General features: G+C 38.7%; 1 protein-coding gene across 1 annotated transcript in view; it reads right to left on the bottom strand.

Annotated features, from left to right (window-relative positions):
- Positions 1-1,231: 1,231 nt before the first annotated feature.
- The window catches only part of pasha (partner of drosha), a 40,323-nt gene continuing 18,271 nt past the window's right edge, over positions 1,232-23,283 (bottom strand). The window contains exons 3-7 of the mRNA XM_067759297.1: positions 21,541-21,714; positions 21,337-21,479; positions 11,402-12,418; positions 11,083-11,340; positions 1,232-7,094 (exon numbers count right to left, since the gene is read on the bottom strand). Coding sequence (XP_067615398.1) covers positions 6,807-7,094; positions 11,083-11,340; positions 11,402-12,418; positions 21,337-21,479; positions 21,541-21,714 — 1,880 coding nt within the window. The 3' untranslated portion in view covers positions 1,232-6,806. The remainder of the gene's footprint in view (positions 7,095-11,082; positions 11,341-11,401; positions 12,419-21,336; positions 21,480-21,540; positions 21,715-23,283) is intronic.

The raw sequence follows: 23,283 nt of genomic DNA on the forward strand, positions 1-23,283 counted from the left end.
TTTGAAAATTAAAAAATCAATATTGAAAATTAAAATATTGATAGAACATATTAAAATTACAAAGTTCAAAGTAACTTAAACACAAAGTTAAATAAAAATAAGAACCATACAGGCCAAGGCGAATCTATACAAGTGGTGGCAAAGCGAATTCAATCAATTCGCCGTACAGAAGAATGTCAAGGCAAAAGAAAATTTTCCTTGATTTCGATTAACTGACATTTTGCAGTACAAGGTGTTGTATGGAAAATTATCAAGAAGAAGCAACCAGCTGATGCGATAACACTACCTGTAATGAATTCGCCTTGCTACAGGCGGTATGGCCAGAAGGCTCAATGTGGTCATATTCACCCTTATCGCGAAGTTCACGCGGAAAAGTGTTCGCCTTCACTTATTTTGTTCGGGTGAATTTTTTCCGCATATCGGCAATTTCGGGCGAACAAAAGTTCACTTCGAAACAGCTGATGCTCTATTGTGAATTGGCAGTGAACAAATATTTTACTTACAATTGTGTAAATTTTGTATCCAAGCATATATGCATATATATATTTCCTTAAAATAAAACAAAAATAGAAATAAAAAATGTATAAAATAATGTTTAGTATTGCACTTAGGTTGGTATTGATTGAGCGCGAGGAGAATATAAATGTGATGTGCGATTCGGAGGCAATTAAGGGACAGTTCTAACCCTTTGGAGCTAAATGATTCACTGTAAGCTAAAAATTACTATTTTCAGCACTTTTGAATAACAAGTTCATTTTTTTCAATTAGCTTTCGCCAATATTATAGGCTAAACAAGTCAGCATTCTAATATTTGCTAGTTATTCTTACCAACTCCTTGCCACCATTGAAGCAAAAATTTGGAGTTCCACCAATTGTAAAATTGAGTACATGTCTTCGTTTTTTCGCATAGGGAAAATGCGTTGGAAAGGACCATGAAGTGGGTATTAGCCAATCTTGTTTCAGTGAGGTGCTCAACATTTTGGAACCGTACCGTTGCTTTGTCCACAATGGATAACTTGGCCCACTGATACGTTGTCATAAAAAATAGAATTTACATAATGTATATATATATATAATGTATTTTTCAAATAAGAAAATACTATTTGCTTTACTATGCCAAGTATGATGTAATGATAACATTTCTATAGAAAAAAAAAAAAGTGCAAAACCCAGGATTTCCGATCTGGTAGAAGGCCGTGTTTAAATTGCTGGGTAAGTATGATTCGATAAATATCTGTATAAACAATTTTATTAGCACATTAAGTACATTCGTATTGTGTTAATATTATTTAAATTAAAATTTAAATTGTTTTAAAATATTTACGAAAAAAATACATTGTACAAAGCAATATGACTTCCATATCAAAACGCGATAAGTGCACATAATTTTTTCTTTTTTATTTTGATATTGCCATATTCTAATTCACAGTATCTTCCAGACTATTCATAAAAATAAAAGGAATAATTGACTTTACATTTTTTTATTGCGTTTTCACGATTTTCTCGAAAATGTTCGATTGTAATTATTGCGTTTTGATTTGGAGCTCCTCATATAAGATATGTAAACAAACATAGATCGTTACCTTAGTTCACAAAGACTCTAAATTCCATAAGTTCACAAAATCTAAACTTTTCGCTTCGCTTTGCACTCTACAAAGTTTGTGTAGCAAGATATTAGTGCGGCCCATGATTCAATGAATCAGACAGGTGAAGTCAATATTACAAAATGGAGTCGCATTTGAAAATACTCGCCCTCATAAATTTAAGTGTTGCTTCTTGACTTATCTGCAGCATTCATTTTTTCAGTATAATAAAAAAAATAATACATTAATGCCTTTCTCAAATATGAAGAAACGTGCAGGAAAATAACGCTGTAAGTCTGGATTTCCTTCGTGCGAGAGGAAATGGAAAAGTTTTAGTCAACGTAACTGAATGACTGGATCATCGGAGTATTACATTATCCACAACTAAGGAATATGGACACATACTGCTTACGTCAATGAGATCATTGACGACTTGGAACAATATCATGATGTTTCGGATGAGTATCTGAGCGAAAAGAGGTAGCTGGTGTAAAATTATATCGTGGTAGAGGTTATTCAGCAACGATGATTCAAAAACTCAAAGCATATAGATTTGCCTGATGGCAAAAAAAGGCAGTGGATTTCCAGATCTTAATTTTAAACAGTTGTGACTAGCCCTGGAAACGTTTAAAACATAAAAAAATAATCCTAGCCCTATGATCAAACCCGACAAACGTTGTTTTGATTTTCTTTATTTATCCACCTGCTTCTCCCCTGTCTAACTCTCTTCCTCTCCTATTTCTTCTCCCTTCCGCATTTTCTAGTTTACCTTAATCGGCTCATTTAATCCCCATATCCCTCTCATTCTTCCGTAAATCTTTCCGCTTTTCCTCTTCCTCTTCCTGCAATTCTTCTTATTCAAGTCTAACTCTCACTATTAATCTTAATCCTATCCTTATTCTTAATTTTCCTGTTAACCTCAGTTTACTACTTTGTCTGAAACATTAACCCTTATTCTTACATTTATTCTCATTCTTCACGTTCTTTTCGGTATCTTTACTTTTCCGACTTTCCTCCAACTTTTCCTACTTTGTCTTCCATTTCGTTTGCTTTTTCTTCTCTTTTCATTCATGTCCCCGTTTCCAGTTTGGAGATATATCGAGTTTGGCTTTTTTCCGCACATTAAATTACTAGGGTAGTAAAAAAGTAACGAAATAGTATCAAAAATTGCACCTCCCTACTACTTTAAAATTCATAACCGAATTATGAGGGCCATCAAATTTTTGTCTGTCAAAGCAAAAAATCGAAGCACTGGGAAAAGAATTGTGAATACATACAAGTGAAAAATCTTTCTATTCCTCCATTGCCATACCTACCTGTCAAATAATAGCTGACAGGTAAAACGGCTGTGGCGAATGGCCAGAGAATGGAAGAAGGATTTGTTTTTTGCTCGCGGTTATTAAATTGAAGTGCCATGAATTGCTCATTTGTGTTTCTAATCAGCTTTTCTTTTAAATGTGTATACAGAAAATCAGACTACATATTAATAGTCACTTTTAAAATCAAGTTAATTGATTAAATTTGAGCAGCCAGTTATGCAAACATATTAAAATATGTAAATAAAACAATATACCAGTCGTCTACAAAAATGTTTGAAAAACACTATTGAGCAAATGATTTAAGTAATCGAACAGCGATTGGACAGGTGATCGAGGCTGTTTACTATTGTGAAAGTTTTTATCAAACATCCGCCACTTGTATGAATTCACAATGGGGAAAAGGCTCTGTATTTCCGGCCTAACAAATTTAAAAATTTAATTACAGATATATTTGTAAAGAACGGAGTTTCGAAGAAAATGGTTAGGGCCTTGTGAATTTACAAAAAAGTAAATGTAAGGCGCGATTGCCTCTCAAGAGATTTAAGGCCGAGCTTCTCTTCCAATTTGCGTCGTGCTCATTTTAATTTTCCCTACAAATTGGCGAGACGAGACCTACATGTTCGGAGTCAGCATACGAGCACCATCTCCAAGGCAGATGAGTTTTCACTGAGAAGCTTTTCATGACAGAAATACAATCGGAGTGCTTTCCAAATCACTGCCGAGGGGCGACCTTATTAGAAAAATTTTCTTCTAATTGAAAAAACTTGTTTCTAAAATTTTGATGTTGCTTTGCCCGTGGTGTGAACCCAGGATTTTCTGTGTGAATTTAGGTAACGCTATATAAACCATTAAAAACGTGCATTTTTCATAGTGTTTTAAGTGTGTTATCCCTGGAGATGTACGTCTGTGTAATATACATATATTGTATATATGTGTATCATGCATATTAATACCACACCTTGACTTAAAAACTGAGTACTTCTCCCATACGAGTTAATTAAATTTAAATTTCTCATCAAAATAGATTAACGAATCGTTCGATATTGAGTTATTAAATATGCCGACAGTATGCATAATTTTAAAAATCGAAACTTTTGATTTAGATACTTTTAGGTCTAAGGCGGTATTAAAATTGTACTTAAATAAAATCCACAGTAATAATCATATATATTATTTCTAATCGCTGTTTTTATGTACGGGTCCCTTTTTCGCTCTTATTTAGAATCCAAATCTATAAATAAAATTTTGGTTGTAAAGATAGAGATTCGGGCTATTAGCGAGCTTTGTGCAATTTTGGTCGTAGTGCTTTTGTTTAGCTATATTTTATTAAAATAATTTGTTAAAAATAAACGATTGTGAACACTCAAAGAAATCTATTTGTACTATGGCACTATTGTGAATATTGGCACTGCATTACCGGCAGTTGCTCCCATACGACAGATGGCAGAGGAAGCTGTAAGTTTTAATTGATTGATAGAACAGCTGATTTCTGTTGATATTTGATAAGAGACTTTTATATTGGCTGCGCAAGATGCGCACGGGTCCGGCTCGTTAAACATAATTTCACCACAAAGGAGATAGAATAAAAAGAGAAGGCAACATGGCATATCAATGTGCTATCAGTTCACGAGTAGGGAATTCATTTTTCATATAAAGCAGTATGACGAATTCCTTACTCGCAATCAAATGCCATAATAAGATAGCATTCGAGGAAGCTTGCGTTGAACATAATTGTTGTTCTAAAAATCTTTTGTTTTACGTTTTTCTTTTAGTTAAATAACAAAAGCACATTTTAGTATTTAAAGCTAATAAGATCTGTTAACTAATAAGGGCCGTTGTCGCTGTCTCGTGTTAGTTAAGTTAGAATTTAACTGAAGGGTATGAATAATTCAAATAGCTTCATTTGACATTTGGGTTTTCGCAAGCACAGGATGCCAAATGCAAAGTTCAATCCATTGCTGTGAATACATTTTGTAGAACAAATCGCAAAAATCCATTGTGAATACACGAAAACCAGCAAAACAGCGGCTTCATTAAGTGATAACTTATAAATAAGTCAGGGCTGTCATGGAATCCAATTGTTGTCGGAATCGGATTTAAAAACGGCAAAAAAAACACTTTGGTGTCATGAAATCCAATGTTATCGGTTTAATGTTCTAATGGGAATTAGTGTCGGTTTTAGGTGTCACAGAATCCGATAATATTGATTTTGTTATCGGAAACAATCCAATCAGTTAAATGCTGTTGGATTTCATTTTTTCATAGTAGTTTTTCTCTTGCAGTTGAATATTTTCTGAAAATGTAAGTAAATAAAGTTTTATTTTATAAAAATAAATGTAAATTTACATATATTTTCATTTTTAATAGGGGAAAGCATAACAATTCAATGCAGCACAGTATTTTGATATTGTCAAGGGCTTCAAGAAGCACATCATCTAAAATCGTTGACACCGTGCTTCTACCTACACTCATGCTAGAATCCTTGCCAACTGATCTTTGATAGGATCCTTCAGCTAAAAATCGTAACGTAGCTGCTAGTTCCAGCACTGGCAGAACTTTCGAGCGAGTTAAGCGTCCTTCAATGGTGTCTAATACCATTCGGAAAGCCTCTATTTTTATGCGACAGTATGCAATGTAACTGCAAATACACTATAAATATCATTGATGATAAATATTTAGAAACCCAAATTACGAAATATTTTTAATTACGCTGTCTCTGGCAACTCAAATGGATTGCTGCGATCTTTCAAAATTTTCCTTTTTACCTTCTCGCAACTTTCTTCTTCCAATAACATAAATGCTACAGCTGCTGGTGCCATTTTGATGTCAATAAATTTGTTTAATTCTGTTTAGATGCACAAAACAATTATTTTATAAAATTTTGCCAAAAAAATGAACATCAAAATTGCCGGTGCACCGATAACACTGCAAAACAGCTGATTCGAACATCGCTTTTATTTACATTCGAAGAGAGCAAAACCAATACGGTTTTATGATATCAATTTAAATCAATATTGGTTTGTAATTCCGACAAAATGCAAAACCAACTTGGATTCCATGACAGCCCTGAGTGACTAAGGGCCGTTTCCACCATCTTCAGTTAGTCGCTTATCTTCTATAAGTTATCTAAATTTTCGTTTTCTCCATGCAAACTAAAGCTTCGCGTCTTAGTTAAGTGGTTAAGTGCAAAGAAAAGGTGTAAACAAAAGTCAGCGGTTTGTGTAGTTTTCGTGTTCTACATAATATTTACAATTATCAATATAACCGGGGGGTTGGTCAACCAGCGCTGGTGAAAACGACAACGTCAAAATAAGCTATCTGATAAATTGCTTTCCTCCAGGTAAAATCTGACATAACTGGAGATGGCGAAAACGCCCCCAACTGAAGGTGGCGCAAACGGCCCTAAAGTCATATGGCATTACATTTGGTCGCGCTATTTTAAAGCTACTACTGTACTGTTACTAAAGTGTTATTTTTCTTAGCATAATTATTGTGTTCGGCAAGAAAAAACAAACCTGTTCAAACTCGTAACAATTTTTTTTGAACAGTATTCAGTAAGACAAAAAACGCGTGTCCTTTGTAAAGAGAGAGCGCAATGTTGACATTTCATTTTGACGGATTAAGTTGCGAATTCGTGCTGGGAAAATTTCTTCCAGCACGAATTATAATTTGTGTGCTGGCATTTCTTGCCGAACACACCTTTAACTCTGTTCAAGCTGTTGTAATGTTAATTTGTGCTTTTAGTTGCTCGAATAAATGTCTGTTATTTGAATTACCCAATTGCTCTGTCATGATTTATGTACATATTTTGAATCAGTCGAAACATACTTATACATACATAAGTATACAATGTAAATTTAATAAAATATACACATATATCATGCTTGTGTGTTATGAAGCGCGCTTACAGCACCACGTTATTGAGATTTGAACCTGAAGTTGATGGTAAATCAACATCGTTAGGTGGTACAAATGTACCCATTGACTTGACCGATTTATTCTTTTCTGCCAATTTTAGCATTTCTGCTTTTAGCTTATCTAGAATAGCATAATTCGGCTGGTTTATAGCAGCTTTACTTTGTAGAACTGTGATTTCTTGTTCCTCCAACTTCTTCTCTTTGAATGTTTTAATTGAATTATTGCCGTAAAGGCGTAATAGAGAGCCCCATGTTTTAATGTGTGGATGCAAAATCTGTAAATAAGAATTCGATTTATAAGCACTCGAAATAATTATTTGCAATATATTAACAATTTTATTAAATTTTACAACACTTAGGCATTTCACAGGAGTGTCGTATGCATTTTAAAGTCTTAAGTTTTTAGTTGTTTCCATAGTTTTCAATATAAAATTTAATTCAAACATAGTACAAACACATGAACCAAGTAACATATCACGCATTAAAGACAACAAGAAAAACTGAAACTTCTTGCTGTGACGTCACGCTTTTGAAATATGTTTCAAATGTAGTGAAATCTAATGAAAGGGAAAAACAACAAAATTTTTTGAATTGGACTTTTATTGATATTTTTTGAAATTTCTATATGAAAAACTAAATTCAAATTATTAACTTTATTTTAAGACATTAGCCATGGATTTTAGAAATCCCGGCGAAAAATTGCCAGAGGTTAGTGTTCTTTCCTCCACATTTCTAAGGCTCAATAAAAAAATTGCTTGTTGCCAGCGCTTGGGAGAATGATAAAGAAGCATTGTTTTCAAGGCAATTGGCCTACCGCCTGACTTAAGTGAAACTCAACGGAAGATTGCAGGCTTGTTAGAATACTGCGCTCATACATGCGCATGTCTGATATCAAGATAGAACGCCTTAAATGTAGTGCATTTCGGTTTGGTTGTTGTTGAAAATAATAAACAATCGCAAGGAAAAAATCAACTTTTACGAAATTTTAATTTTTGTTCGTTAAGAAAAATCGTCAATGAAAATTTAAAGAAAAATAATAATTAAAGAAACCTAAAACCTTCAAAAGCGCTACGTCATAAGATAGTAACATTTTTTCTAAATTAAATTACGAATACACGGTTATGGCATTGCGATATCTTTAGTCATTGGTTCATGGTACAAACGACGAATACGAGAACTTTAGCCAGTGGCGTAGTGAGGTTTTCTTGCGCCCGGGCAAAATATTTTTTGGCGCCTTTGAGGAAGCAAATATGCCAATGATATCATCAAACTTTATCATTTCAAATTTTTCTCTTTCCATACTTAATAATGTTAGGTCACTTAGGCGACCTTGCCCCATCGTTGATCGTAAATATGTCAAAATCAGTTTTAATTTGCTGAATGAACGTTCGCAGCTGGCAATTAATACTAAGATAGTCAAGAGTATTGGAAGTGCCACTCGAAAGTTTTGAAAAACATTTTCTCCATACGAGATTATAAAAGTAAGTAATACTGAGTTTCAGGTTCAATTTCTTTTCTACTGCGAAGTAATATTTTGCAGTCACATATTTCGATAAAAAGTTCTGTTCCACGAGATCTGTACTATAAAATTCACCCCCAAGTTTTTACGCGCGAAATTTCACATTCTGCGGAGAGACCAACATCTCTAGCCGATTCTCCGGGCATTTTCGGCGCCTTCTTACAATCAATATCTTCTTCTTACTATCAATATCCCATTTTTCGCTTCGCTTTTCTGTTGCTTCTTCACAGAGAGTGTCTCGAATTTCGGATAGTTCAGTCGCTAATGATTTAAGATCACGATACGCTTCTCTAAAATTCATCCCCAGATCTTGTAATCTGAGCTGAACACGATCAATCCTCTTAAAATTTCATACCAGAAATGAACTAATGTTATGAAAATAAAATTTTGTATATTTTGCAAGAGAACTGTAGCTTCGCTGCTGGTGTTACTTGTGGTGTTAGTGTCCTCTGCTAAATAGTCTAGCCCATCGACGATAACATAACCGCTTGTATTCTGACACTCCATTGTATTTCAGATTCACGTTTGACAGTTTTTTTAAAGCATTTTTTAATAATTCCCATCGTAACGTTGAAATATGCTTTCAATTATTCCACAACCTGTCGCAAGAAATCAATATTTTCCAGAAATCAGATATAATAAAAATACGAATTATCCAGAAAGCTCTGCTTGGCGGACCATTTTGCGACCCCTGTGAGTAGCGCCCATGGCAAGATACATCCTCCCCCCCTCTACGCCACTGACTTTAGCATAGCCTAGTTGTAATATATTATGTGCTTTTAAATGGTTTCTTCTCGCATGAAGTTCGGAGTTCATAATAAGTTTATTATTTATTGTTTTGTCGAAAATCGGCACTGATGATGGCGCAACGCCGAAACCGGTTTGTCACCAAACCCAATTTGACAAGGGATTACGGAAAATGGTTCTAATATACAAATATAGATTTTAATTACAAGTTAATGTATTTGCGGCTTATTATCGATAACAACCGATACCGAAAAGTTGCTGTTATATTAGCGGTTTATTATTGATAGAATTATCGTCTAGTTTTAAATTTGTTATTAGCTTGTTTTCGATTTGTTATCAGCTTGTCAACATCTTCTTATTGGTATCGACTGTTTCATAACAAACCGGTGACTCGTCGTTATCAAATCGATAACATGGCGATAACAAATCAATAAATTTTTTATAAGAAAATCGATAAATTTTCAAAAAAACCAATAACAAATTGGTAAAAATCCTATAATAAACCTGTTTCCGAAAACAAATTGATAGCTTTTTATAACATATCGATAACTTTTTGTAAGTGATCGATAACTGTTTGCTTGCAAATCGATAACACCGATAAGAGATGTGTAACAGTCCCATAATTTTTCGATGATAAAGCCAGCACTTTTCGATGACAAATAGATAACCCGTCAAATTAATATCGATTTTATTTGACTTTATTGTAAAAATTTAAATTTTCAGTTCATTCTATTTATGTATATATAGGCAATTCACAAGGTGTCCTTTTCGTCGTATAGCACATATTTTAATATTTAATTTTGTATTGGAAACCATGGAAACAACTCAAATCTTAAAACTTTACATGAATACGATTCTCTTGTGAATTGCCCGATTATTTTATTTTATTATATTTTAATTTATTTTACTTTTCTATTTTATTTATTTTGTATTTGATTTTCTTTTCTTTTATTTTAACATATTTTAGTTCCTTTTTTAATGTTTTTAGTTTATTCCCGTTTTTTTTTTTTATTTTACTTTATTTTTTTTTATTTTAATTATTTGATTTTATTTCTTTTGTACTTTATGTATATAACATTAGCTGTGTTTTTTTACATCTATATACATATACGCTTAAACTTTATATGGACTGCTAAGCGTTAAACTTTATCTACACTTCTGAAATTGCTGCGCAGAAAATCAGTACTCCTAAATTTCAATACGCATTATACTCAGATGCAACTGAAATATGTGTCTATGTTTTGCCTCTACACTACCTCTATGTATTCCCTCTACAAATGGTGTGTGGCCACTATTCACCGCAACCGATTCAGCTATAGGTTATATACTATGGCCAACAGAGGTGTGTGTCTCCGCTTTTCGGTACAACCCGCTCTATAGCTAGCTATTTAACCACTGCCGCTAAATGGATCTTCTAAAAATTATCTAAGTGAGGATAAGAGATTTTTTTACCCGCAAACGCAGGCGTATATACGTGTAAAAAAACTGCTAATTGCTGTTTTTATGTGCAGGTCCTTTTTCGCTCTTATTTGGAATCCAAATCTATAAAAAAAGTTTTGGTTGTTAAGATGGAGATTCGTGCTATGAGCGAGCTTTGGGCATTATTGGCGTGGTGCTTTTGTCTAGCTATATTTTATTAAAAAAAATTTTGTTAAAAATAAACGATTGCGCGCGATTGCGCGAAATCTATTTGTACTATGACACTATTGTAAATATTTGATTAGAACTAACACTGCATTACCGGCAGTTGCTAACAGTCGTCAGATGGCAGCGGAAGTGCATGTAAGTTTTTATTGATAGATAATTGATTGATAGAACAGCTGATTTCTGTTGATATTTTATATGAGACTTTTATATTTGTTGCGCAAGATGCGCACGGGTCCTTGAGTTGCAGTGTGTAGTGACTACGCATACATTCTCCAGTACTTCATACAGAATACCAATACCATATTCCATACAGTACACCAATACCACACGTATCTTTATTTTTTACATACCTGTAATATAGCCTGCGATGCCAACTGTTTGCCTTCGCGTTTATTTTTACATAACACTTTAGCGGTATGTTTGCCCACAGTCATTGTAAATTCATTTTTCTTATTCTTTGTACGATTGATTTCATAATTAATCTGCACGTCGCCCAAACCGAAATTACGTTGTAAACAAGTCAATAGAATAGCATGTGGTGAGGGTTCTGTTGTCTTATTGCAAAATTCAGCAACTCGTGGATCTTGTATTTTTATGTCGTCAAATACCTGCAATGTAATGAAAATATAACGCTTATTTACAAAAAAGTTCTAAGTTTATTTCACATACCGATAAGTCTTTGTGATTATTGCTTGTAGCTTTCTTGTCTTGTTTAATGCCAGTGATTTTATCTTTCATCTCTGGTATGAGTATCTCTAATGTTTCGCGAGCAGCGTCGGATTTCGCTTGTTTTTTGCTAGTACCATATCCGGTGCCATATTTCAAATCATTTATCGATACAGTTGCCGAATAGGGTGTGGCTGCATTTTCCAATTCTTTAAATTCATATGTTGGTTGTTTTTTGAGCGCATGTTGCACATATTCATGTAATATACAGACATAACTCTTGCCATTCGGATTCATTATCCACTCCTTGCGGCCACGTACATTCGCATTTGCATCGCCACTAGGCGCTAATATTGGAAATTTTATAAGCTTCGTGCCATCGGGAAGTGTTGGACGTTGTAAATTCTTAATGTGCTTACGGTTTTTTGTAAATTTACGTCTGGCATTCCATGAACGAAAACGCAAAACACGTATCACTTTAAATTTAAACAATTTTGCACAATACTTGTTCAAATCGTCTGGTGTTAATGATTCTTTTTGCGTATTCTCAGTTACAGTTACAATTTTTGCTGGTGGCACTAAACTCTTCAGTACTGCGACATTAGTGGGCAAGTCATTCGATGACTTTGTAGCGGATGTTGTTGATGGTGTTTCAGGCGTTGATATTGATGTCGTTGTAGTTGTTAGTGGAATCGATTGAGCTGTTGCATGCGTTGTTGCTGGTACTATTGTAGTGAAACATGCGTCGTCCGTTATTTCGCCATGCACGACAGAGCCATTCGTCAAAGATGAAACTTGAGGTGACTGAATTGAGTCCGTAGTAGTTACTGGTTCTTCGCTCCTACCAACTCCAGTAATTGGACAGCTGGATGGATTACTCGTCATATTATTTGCATCAGGGGATGAGTCTGTATCTGCTAATACATTTTTATATGCTGGGTTTGTCCGTTCGAGCTCCTCTTCCTCTAACGCTCGTCTATAATTTAGACATGGTATAGCTCCTAAAGGTATAGCATGTTTCTATAAATATATAAAACGATTAATTGTTAAGGGCTGGCCTTACCGGCTTCTTCCGCACGCAGAAAAAACTTTAAGTTTTGCTGACTTAAAAAGAAAAATCTTATGTACAGTTTTTGTGTTTCCCGCTTTTCCCAATGGCTTGGTCTTGGTCGAATAACGATTTGCAGGGGGCAGTTCGCGTTCTGCGAAGTGATAAAGTTAATAGAGATTTCTCACAAAATTTTATTCATCTTTTTTCACTTGATCTTTTCATAGAACAAGAATTCTCCCCAGGTATGATAAAAATCTTAAGTAATTCAAAAAAACAATCCCGAAATATTCCGAAGGAGTTCTGAAACAGTGGCGATAGGATAAAAAAGGATTGAGCCGTAATATTCGGAAATGGTCCCAAGATGATCATTACAACAATCTCGAAACTCTCCCATATTTTTCTCAAGGGTTGGGTAGAATATGATTTATGATCAAAATTCTGTATTTCACAACTCATGTAAAGGATTATGCATCACCGATTGCGCTTAATCTTTTGGCCAATCGGGAAATACAAATTTTGAAAAAATCGGCACCTTTTTTGGATAACTTGCTTTTTTAATAGGGAAAAATCATATATGTAATACATATATGGGAAAAGTTTAAAACATCTTCGACTTTGGTCATGTTATTTGAATTCATTGTTCTTAATTAATATTCTGAAAAATTACGCAAAATGAGTATTTTAAATTATTATTATAAGAGCCGACAGACGTTGTCCTGCCCTAAATTTGGCCTATCTGCATACATTTTAATAAACTTTTTCCGTCTGACTCTGCCCTCCCCCTCTTCACTTTTTCCTAATCCTTTTATTCACTCCTCCCTCCATCTTTTTCACTTCATCTATCACCATCTTCGTCTGATTAATAATATATTACTCTGTACTAAAGCACTCATCAACAGCTTTCATTTGATATCCATATTGTATAAACACTGTCTAGGCATTCACTGGCCCACGTTTTGGCCTATATCTCGAGGCCCCAGTCACCCAGGGGTATGAAAATTACCCTCTACACAACTAGACTCTCCTGAATTAGAAAAAATTTCATAGTACCTCTAAATCGCGGGCCCCCTCTCAAATTAGATCAAACTACACACGGGGTGCAAAACAAATTCAAAATCGGTTCAGTAGTTAGGAGTACATCGTGGCCGAAAATGTTGTGACACTTTTTTTTTATATATTAAGATATAACTTTTCTTTGAATGTTTTGTTTTAACAACTTGGTGAAATCGGCGATGCAGAATCCAATGGTTTGTTGATCTAGCATTGAAAGCGCTTGTTTTTTTTTAAATAAATTTTGAACGGGTGCAAAAATGGCGGACGAGGCGATACATATGTACACAGATGGTTCCAAAGTAGTGGAAAGAGTAGGGTCTGCGGTATACCGTCTGATCCGGAAATAAGCATATCCTACGGGATGCCGGATTACTGTGGCGTTTTCCAAGCGGAAATATTAGCCGCAACCAAAGCAGTAGAAACCTGGAAGAGAATAGCTTAAGCTGCAACCGTGTTAACTTTTATATTGACAGTCAAGCAGCTATTAAGGCAATAATATCGCATAGCACAGCATCTAAATGCGTGTTAGAGTGTAAGCAGTCTCTGGAGAGAATCGGGACAGGGAGAAGCATACATCTATATTGGGTCCCAGGGCATATGGGAATAGATGGGAATGAAAAAGCGGACGAACTAGCTAAAAAAAAGTGCATCCCTTGAATATTTCTCCGTAGACGTCCCAATTAGATTGGGCGAGATTAAGCGAAGGCGAGAAGTGCACATTATCGACCAAGCGGGAAAGGCGTGGGTTCAAGCGCGGGGCTGTAAAGTGTCGAAGATTATGTGCTGGCCTTACAACCTTAGACTAACAAAGTTGTTTCTATCTTTAAAAAGAGAGGACTATATACTCATCATGGGTATTCTGACTGGACACTCCCTTCTGGCGTCACATGCCTTTAAATTAGGCTTGGTCAGTGTTAGCAGATGTAGGAAGTGCGGGTTGGAGGTGGAAACGATCGAGCACGATCTATTCTCATGCCCTGCACTTGCTAGGCTAAGATTCCAGCTATTAGGAGTGGTACAGCTGTCAGATCTAGAAGCAGCAAATGGCTTAAGTCCTAGGAAGCTTCTAATATTTGCCAAGAGGAGGGAGTTATTTTATAACATAGGTCCTGGTTTTTGATAGGGTTTTTCAGTTTGGTCGTTAAAACAAACTTCTGGTAACACTACGGACTCAATCAGTCTATGCGAAGTCCTCATGGACCGGTCTGTTCAACCTAACCTAACCTTAAACGGTTAGAAAAAGTTATATTTCGCAATTGGTTTCTAATAACTGGTAGCGTTGCCCTTCCGTTGATAGCTGTTTCGAATATATCGGACCAATTTACGCCATGAACAATAAACAACCTAGGTAGTCCTAAATGAGTATAAAATATCGCTTCCCAAGGTAGTCGGTTCTATGTACCGGAGCTACTCGGGATTTTTCCCGACCAAGAAATGTCATTTCAGTGTAACCCCATTTAATTTTTTGCGTCCCTCCCACAAATTGTCATCCTCCCAGCAGCTCCTTGCAGCGGGACTGCTCCATATGGTTTTGCTGCATCTGCCGGAAAAAAATCTTTTTAGGACGGTCATACTCTTGCCAGTGTGTCTCGTGTAAGGGATGGTTGCATCGGAGAGGTTGTAGTGGGCTAGACCCCAAAACCAGACGACCACGTAACTTCTATAAAGCTTTTGTGGCTCCTTGCTGTTCACGCCCTAGGTCGTCCCGTAGTCTGCGCCTTAGCGCCCCCCCTCCCCGCTACCTTCCAGCAGCCCCGCTGCTCAGCAAGCCACAACAAGTACCCGCTGCTGCTCGCGCCCCACGGCGCCACCAGCTCACACGGCTGCTCCCACTCATACCTACAATCTCCGTAGTAGGATAGGTTAGGCTGAACTGGCTGATCCATGAGGACCTCACATAGACCGTAGTGTTACCAGAAGTTTATTTTAACGACGAAACTGTAAAACCCTATCAAAAACCAGGACCTATGTTATAAAATAACTCCGTCCTCTTGGCAAATGCTAGAAGCTTCCTAGGATTTAAGCCACTTGCTGCTTCTAAATCTGACAGCTGTATCACTCCTAATACCTGGAGTCTTAGCCTGGCAAGCGCAGGGCAAGAGCACAGAACGTGCTCGATCGTTTCCTCCTCCAGCCCGCACTTCCTACATCTGCTATCACTGACCAAGCCTAATTTAAAGGCATGTGACGCCAGAAGGCAGAGTCCAGTTAGAATATCCGTCATGAGTCTAAAGTCCTCTCTTTTTAATGATAGAAGCAACTTTGTTACTCTAAGATTGTAAGACCTGCACATAATCTTCGACACTTTACAGCCCCGCTTTTGAACCCACGCCTTTCCTGCTTCGGCCATCATGTGCACCTCTCGCTTTCGCTTAATTTCGTCCAGTCTAATTGGGACGTCTACGGAGAAAGCTCCGTAGTAGAGTCGGGAGCAATGCCGAGCATCAGCCCCTGCCCCGCCTTCTCCCCCCTCTTTTCCGTCAGCAATTGTGAATGTCAGGGAAACAGACTCTTAATCCCTACCTCCCTTTCCACCGTTTGCCAGCACAGAATATATATGTTTGCGCCATCCGCCCAATGCAGCTCCTGCCATGGACGGTGCCACTTTCCTAGATGTTCTGGTCTCCGCGAAGGCAACCTTCCGACGGGTTTCATTGCGGCATGTTGCCAGGCCGCATACCCAAATACACCGGGTACCCCCATGCTTACCCAAGGACGTCCTGTCCCAGGGTCACAACAGCAGTCGCGTCCTAGCCTTCCACAATCCAGGCGTAGTCACCCGTCACTTACTCCCAGAGTGACGACGTCTCCCCCTATGCACTTCAGAATTTTGCAGTTAAACTGTAATGGATTAACAGGGAAGATCACGGAGATAGTCGATTTCATGAAGCGGCACAACATCCGCATTGCTGCGATTCAAGAGACTAAACTCACAGCAAGATCTGCACTGCAGACTTGTTCTGGGTATAATGTCCACAGAAAACATCGCGAGAGCCGAAATGGAGGCGGCCTCGCGTTTATCATACACCACTCTGTGCAATATCATATATTTGATCCCGACATCGACCGCAGGGACAGTGTCTTAGAACGTCGAGGCTTATCTGTCCGGTCAGGCGATGCAAACCTAGAAATCATCAACATCTACATCCCTCCTGCCACCTGTTGCCCCAGAGGATACTGCCCTAATATCAGCGCCTTACTCACTGGCAACAATCGCATTATCTTAGGCGATTTCAATGCCTATCACGATATATGGCATTCAAACTTGCGGGCGGACAGTAGGGGTGAGATGTTGGCGGATCAAATAGAAGAAACGACGTTCTGCACAATAAACGGAGACGCCCCCACACGTATGGTAGGAAGCTGTCACAGTTCGCCGGATATTTCAATCGTGAGCGCAGAACTCGTAAACTGCGTCAACAGACAACCGATGGTAACATTGGCACCGACCACCTGCCTATACTTATTTCGCTCGAGCGTACCGCTGACTTCATCGTCACTGAAAAACGCACTTTCATTAACTTTAAAAAAGGAAAGTGGGACGAATACAAATCCTTTACAGACAACCGCTTTGCTGCCCTCCTTATCCCGACTGATGCCCGCCAAAGGGGAGCGTGCTTTCCGCCTCGGCTCGTTTCATTCCCGCCGGTAGAATTCCCGAAATTCGGCCCCACTTCCCTGCGGAGGCCGCAAGTTTAGCGAGAGAACGTGACCTTATAAGACAGCTCGATCCCAGCGGCCCAAATAAGGGATATAAACCAACGCATCAGATTGCTTGTGGATGAACACAAGCGGGCGAAATGGGAGGAGCACCTAAGCGGTTGTAACCTCTCTGCCGGTGTAGGTAAACTTTGGTCCACCGTAAAGTCCCTATCGAAGCCGTCTAGGCACAATGACAAAGTTTCCATCGCCTTTGGCGACAAAGTGCTGTCGGATGCGAAAAAATGACCGAGCGCTTTCTGCCGACAATATATAATGCATTGTACGGTCGACAAAGATAGACGGAGGGCCAACAGACACGCACATAAACATAAATTTAGCGCGTCACCAATTACCATCACCTCCAAAGAGGTTGAGGATGCCATCCGTCATGCTAAACCATCCAAAGCAGTGGGCCCAGACGGCATAGCCATGCCGATGCTTAAAAGCCTAGGGAAAGAGGGTTTCAAATATTTAGCACATGTCATCAACCTGTCTCTTTCCACCTTTGTCATACCCGAAAAATGGAAAATGGCCGCGGTGGTCCCGCTACTAAAGCCTGGGAAACCAGCTAACATAGGAGAGTCATATCGCCCGATATCTCTCCTATCGCCAGTAGCCAAGACGCTTGAAGCCATTTTGCTCCACTACTTCATAGCAAATTTGCAGCTAGCCTGTCATCAGCATGGCTTCAGAAAACTCCATAGCACCACCACCGCGCTAAATGCCATCAGCACCCAGATAAATTGCGATTTAAATCAAAACCCCCACCATAGAACAGTACTCGTTGCGCTAGACCTATCAAAAACTTTTGATACGGTCAACCATGGCACACTACTGCAAGACCTGCAAGGTCTTAAAAGGTGGACCGCAAATTATCTGGGTGGTCGGCAGGCATCGGTGCAATTTAGAAATGAAACATCAAAACCAAGAAGAATTAAACAAGGGGTGCCACAGGGTGGTGTCCTATCCCCACTTCTGTTTAATTTCTACATATCTAAGCTACCTTGGCCACCAGAAGGAGTTACTATCGTTTCCTACGCCGATGACTGCACAATAATGGCCACAGGCCCAGGCCCACAGATCGATGAGCTTTGCAACAGAATAAACGGCTACCTCCCTGATCTCTCCAGTTTTTCGCCTCGCGAAACCTGGCATTATCACCGACTAAATCCTCCGCGACCTTATTTACAACATGGAAGTTCCAAATGTCGACCATTTTTGAACATCCACGTCGATGGCACTACGCTACCGACTGTCCTACACCCCAAAATCTTGGGTGTGACGTTTGATCAGGATCTACATTTTGGTGAGCACGCAGCCGCAATTGTACCGAAAATCCAGAGCCGGAATAAAATCCTCAAATCCCTTGCTGGCAGTACTTGGGGAAAAGACAAAGAAACGATCATTACCACATACAAAGCAATTGGCCAGCCGATTGCATGCTACGCGTCCCCTATATGGTCGCCAAGCCTAAAAATTACCCACTGGAAGAAGCTACAGGCCTGCCAAAATACTGCTTCCAGAACCGCCACGGGCTGTCTTCTTATGTCCCCCGAACAACATCTACATAAAGAGGCGAAAATACTCCCCATCAGGGAGAGAAATGAGATGCTAACCAAACAGTTCCTGTTGAATACCCAGAAACCTGGGCATTCCAACAGACATCTGATTGATGAGCTAACACCGCCTAGGGACTTAAGGAGTCATCTCCGTAAGAATTTTTCAGGAAATACGGCACCTGAGAACTCAGCCGTATGAAGCAAAAAAACACAAGCAGGTCCTTGGTGAACTCCACAAACAGGCGTCGGACCTTTATGCCGGGAATTGCCCGGTGAATCCATTACTCGGGGAACAGTACCCAAAACTTGCGGAAGAGGAACGCATACTCCCCAGGGAACCGCGAGTCACTCTGGCTCAACTTCGTTCTGGATACTGTAACAGGTTAAACTCTTACCTATCCAGAATCAACCCCGACATACAAAATGTATGCCCCGCTTGCAATGTGTCCACACATGACACCAACCATCTCTTTAATTGTAATGTGGAACCAACGCATCTAACACCCCTTTCATTATGGTCCACCCCTGTTGAAACAGCAAGTTTCTTTGGGCTCCCGTTCGAGGATATTGATGACAATTTGTGATCGGTCGCAACTATTAGGGGGCGAAGCACTATTACAACAACAACAACAACAACAGTAGAAAATATAGTAACGCGCCGAACGCCACCGCCGCACCGATATTTATGATATTCGCCGGTACCGTTCGAAAAACGAACAAAAAATCGGCGGCGGCGGCTGGGTATATCTCTAGCAGGGACTACATGCACTTTTATCGTCGTGTTTTGCTTATTAAAACTTATTTTTATTTCATATTAGATTGGAGCGTTGCAAGACACATAAAGGGGCTATCTGGAGTACTTGAAAAACGTTATTATTAGCTATATTGTAACACGTGACCCAGACGGCAAACGTCACATGCTGAATACTATTAGTGCTGTACTTCATTTGACAAATGCTGAGATAGAGGCAATTAATAATGCCCTACACAAAAAGTAACGAAAACGAAAATATTATAAGTATAACAATTTATTATTGGTTTATGGCAGGTTCGGAAATGAATAGCTTATGCGCCCTCATTTGCTAAAATAAAAAAAGAGTGGAGGTTTCGGGTTTCGCAATTAAATCCCTATTGTATATTGAGATGGTCTAACACTTCCCAAAGTGTTTCGTTCAACGGATTTTCGAACTGAACGGGATTTTCTATGCTAGATAGACTCAATTCATCCATAGTGCTATTAGAATTTGTTTGACAATCAAACATAGAAGCCCAGTTAACGCGGCTAATGTTGTTAATCTACTGCATAATTTTTCACATTACATAATTTTCCTTCAATTTTCGAATTGCACGTTTTGGTTGGGAAACATATTGTCCTTCCTGCAAAAAGCATATGCTTCAAATAATTAGCCCATTATAATTCCGGTTTATTTGTAATAATAATGCCAAGGTTGGGTTTTTTATGTATATCCGTTCGCATTCAGTGCTCTATTCTCAATCAATCTTCTTTCTTCTTTTTCGTGTCTACATCATTGCCATATTTTCACATTTTTTTTTAAACATCTTTCTTATAATAAGTTACCGATGTTTTCCTACAGAGGGCTGCGTCAGCTAAGCAAGAATCAAAGCGAGCACCTGATTGGCTGATCGCCAGATTCTTGCCTAAAAGACAGCGCTGCCATACTTATATTTTTCACATTACACCTTCTGCTCGTGCAACCGATCTGACTGTTAGATGGCGTTGGCTGCAATCCATCCAGTGACTATTAGGGCTGGCACACAATTATTACTAACGACGAGTGTCAGTACCTTCATTTCTGATAGATTACACCATACAAATAAATAAATAAATGTAAGGCGCGATAACCTCCGAAGAGATCTAAGGCCGAGCTTCTCTTCCAATTTGCGTCGTGCTCCTCTTGATTTTTCCCTACAAATTGGCCGGACGGGACCTACATGTTTTATGCCGACTCCGAACGGCATCTGCAAGGCAGATGAGTTTTCACTGAGAGCTTTTCATGGCAGAAATACAATCGGAGCGCTTGCCAGACACTGCCGAGGGGCGACCCCGCTTAGAAAAATTTTCTTCTAATTGAAAAATCTTATTTCTAAAATTTTGATGTTGCTTTGCCCGGGAGTTGAACCCAGGGCATACGGTGTGATAGGCGGAGCACGCTACCATCACACCACGGTGGCCGACACCATATACATTGAACATTAAGTCGAAGTCGCGCAAATCATATGAACACATCATCTGTGGTCGGCTAGCTTACGTCATCAAACATTTTTTCAAATTTGATTACAAATACAACAATTTCGGAATGCGCGATGCCATATCATTTGTTTATCGCACTATTCAATCAATTACATCAATGCCTTTTCTTGCGATGGGCTGGTCTCGTGGCAGTCGGGTACGAAAGGTAAAAGAGTTATGATAAATTCATTCCTTAGTTTTAATTTTAATCATTGCAATTACGGAAGAAAAAGTTACGTTTTACAAATTTTAATGAAGAAATTAGAGCTTCATGGAGGGAAATGTACTTAAAAATAATTGAAAATATTTCAAATAAGCTTACCCTTACACTACCATGTCCAAGAAAGTATGGCCTCGATGCTGAAACGACCCGTGATTGCTTATGAAGAAAGAGTGGCATGCCGCTGTTGTGTGTCACTTGTACCCAACCTTCTGGCAACACTTCAAAATGGTTGTGTCCCTTTTCTGCGAAAAAAATTTTTATTTTTGTAATGTAGATATGTACCTATTTTAATTTGTAACAAACCTTCCAATACTGTTTTAAAGCGTTCCTCATATTTTGGTTTTTTTGGTTCTTTCAAATCATCAGGTAAATTTTCGTTCAGTAAATTCTCAATCTCATTATCATCTATATCCAAATCCGTGGAGTCATCACCATCGCCTTGCTCAGGATTTGTGTCGCCAGTTTCGCTTGCACCGTCTGTTGTGTACATACATATGAATATGTAAATTAATTGTAAACATGCCAGTACAAACTAAGAATATGCAAAAGCTACAAAACAAACAACAAGCAGACCTGCAACAAGTTTCAAAGATATTGTAACGAATTTAGGGAAATCCTGGTTATTTATACACCTTCTGCTAACGTTCGTATCACTGAACTGTCGAATAAACAACTACAATATTCAGTATTGCAATATGGGAGTACTTCGCAATTATACTTCACTTCACAACTAATAGCATGTTTAAATCAAACTGATTACTGATTCCCCAGCTTGCGCTGCTTTTATACTCTCGGTATTCTCGTTCACCCATTTCTCCTAAGGTCTAAAAATTTCGCGAACAGTTGTATCTCATGCTTTGTTACCAGCTATATACAAGTATATTTGTAGTTTATGCTTTTCTACTATGCGTGTGTATGTGTGAGTAACTACTTCGGCCGATGACTACATATGTGTGTGTGTGATATCTCTTCGTTGCCTAGTACATAAGTGTCGCTGCTTGCTGTGTTTTGTTGTTGCGATTATTTACTACCATAGCATAGTGAAGTCAAAATTCGCCACAATATTTTCTGGGGAGTTAAATAATTGCAACTTATGATAAAAGCGCTGTAAACTACCACAAGAAATACCAGAAAACGATTTATTATGGAGCACAAGTCAAACCGAAGGAACGCAGGAGCAGTGGGAGCATATCCCTAAAGCACTTCGTACCGCCGTTGAGGATCAAATTGGTTACCGGCGACCACGGAAAAACAACTGGTACTATGAAGAGCGCCACGTTGCAACCGAAATAAAAGACGCTGGCTACGTGACTTCGTTAAAAGCTATCGCAACAAGAAGAGTGTGTGAACGCTACAGCAAGTTGAAAACTGAAACGAGATGCCTTTACAGGAAGAAAAAAGCAGAGGTAGACTGCGAGGAGCTTGAGCTGCTAGCCCATGGCAAACTCCTGTAAATATGAAAACGGTGGCCTGGTAACGGATTTCCAGAGTTTGTTTAGTTACGGAGGAAATACTTCTCTGTCCTCCTAAATGGAAAGAGAGGGATGAAACGGGAAGATGATGAACCCGTAACCCCACAAATTGTCCCCGTGCAGAGAAATGGTTTCGCTGCGAGTGCCATAAGCGAATCTTTTTAGGACGTCACACCCATGCCAGTGTGTGACTTGCAAATGATGGTCGCATCGCACGGGGTGTTCTTGGCTAGATCCCAACGTTCGTCGACCCCGTCATTATAAATATGTTGTGGCACTTTGCTGTTCACACTCAAGGGCATCCGTAGCCTGCGCCTTAGCGCCCACCGTCTCACTACCTACTAGCAGCTCCGCTGCTCAGCAAGCCAATAGAAGTATCTGCTGCTGCTCGCGCCCCACGGCGCCACCAGCTTACACGGCCACTCCAACCCATAACTATAATCTCCGTAGCAGGGTAAGTAGCAATGCCAAGCACCAGCCTTTACCCGTCTTCTCCACCTCTTTCCGGCACTAGCACACGAGTAGGTCCGAATATATATGCTTGCGACATCTGTCCAATGCAGTTTTGCCTTGG

This window comes from Eurosta solidaginis, chromosome 1 (assembly GCF_040869045.1).
Source record: "Eurosta solidaginis isolate ZX-2024a chromosome 1, ASM4086904v1, whole genome shotgun sequence".
Taxonomy (NCBI): Eukaryota; Metazoa; Arthropoda; class Insecta; order Diptera; family Tephritidae; genus Eurosta; species Eurosta solidaginis.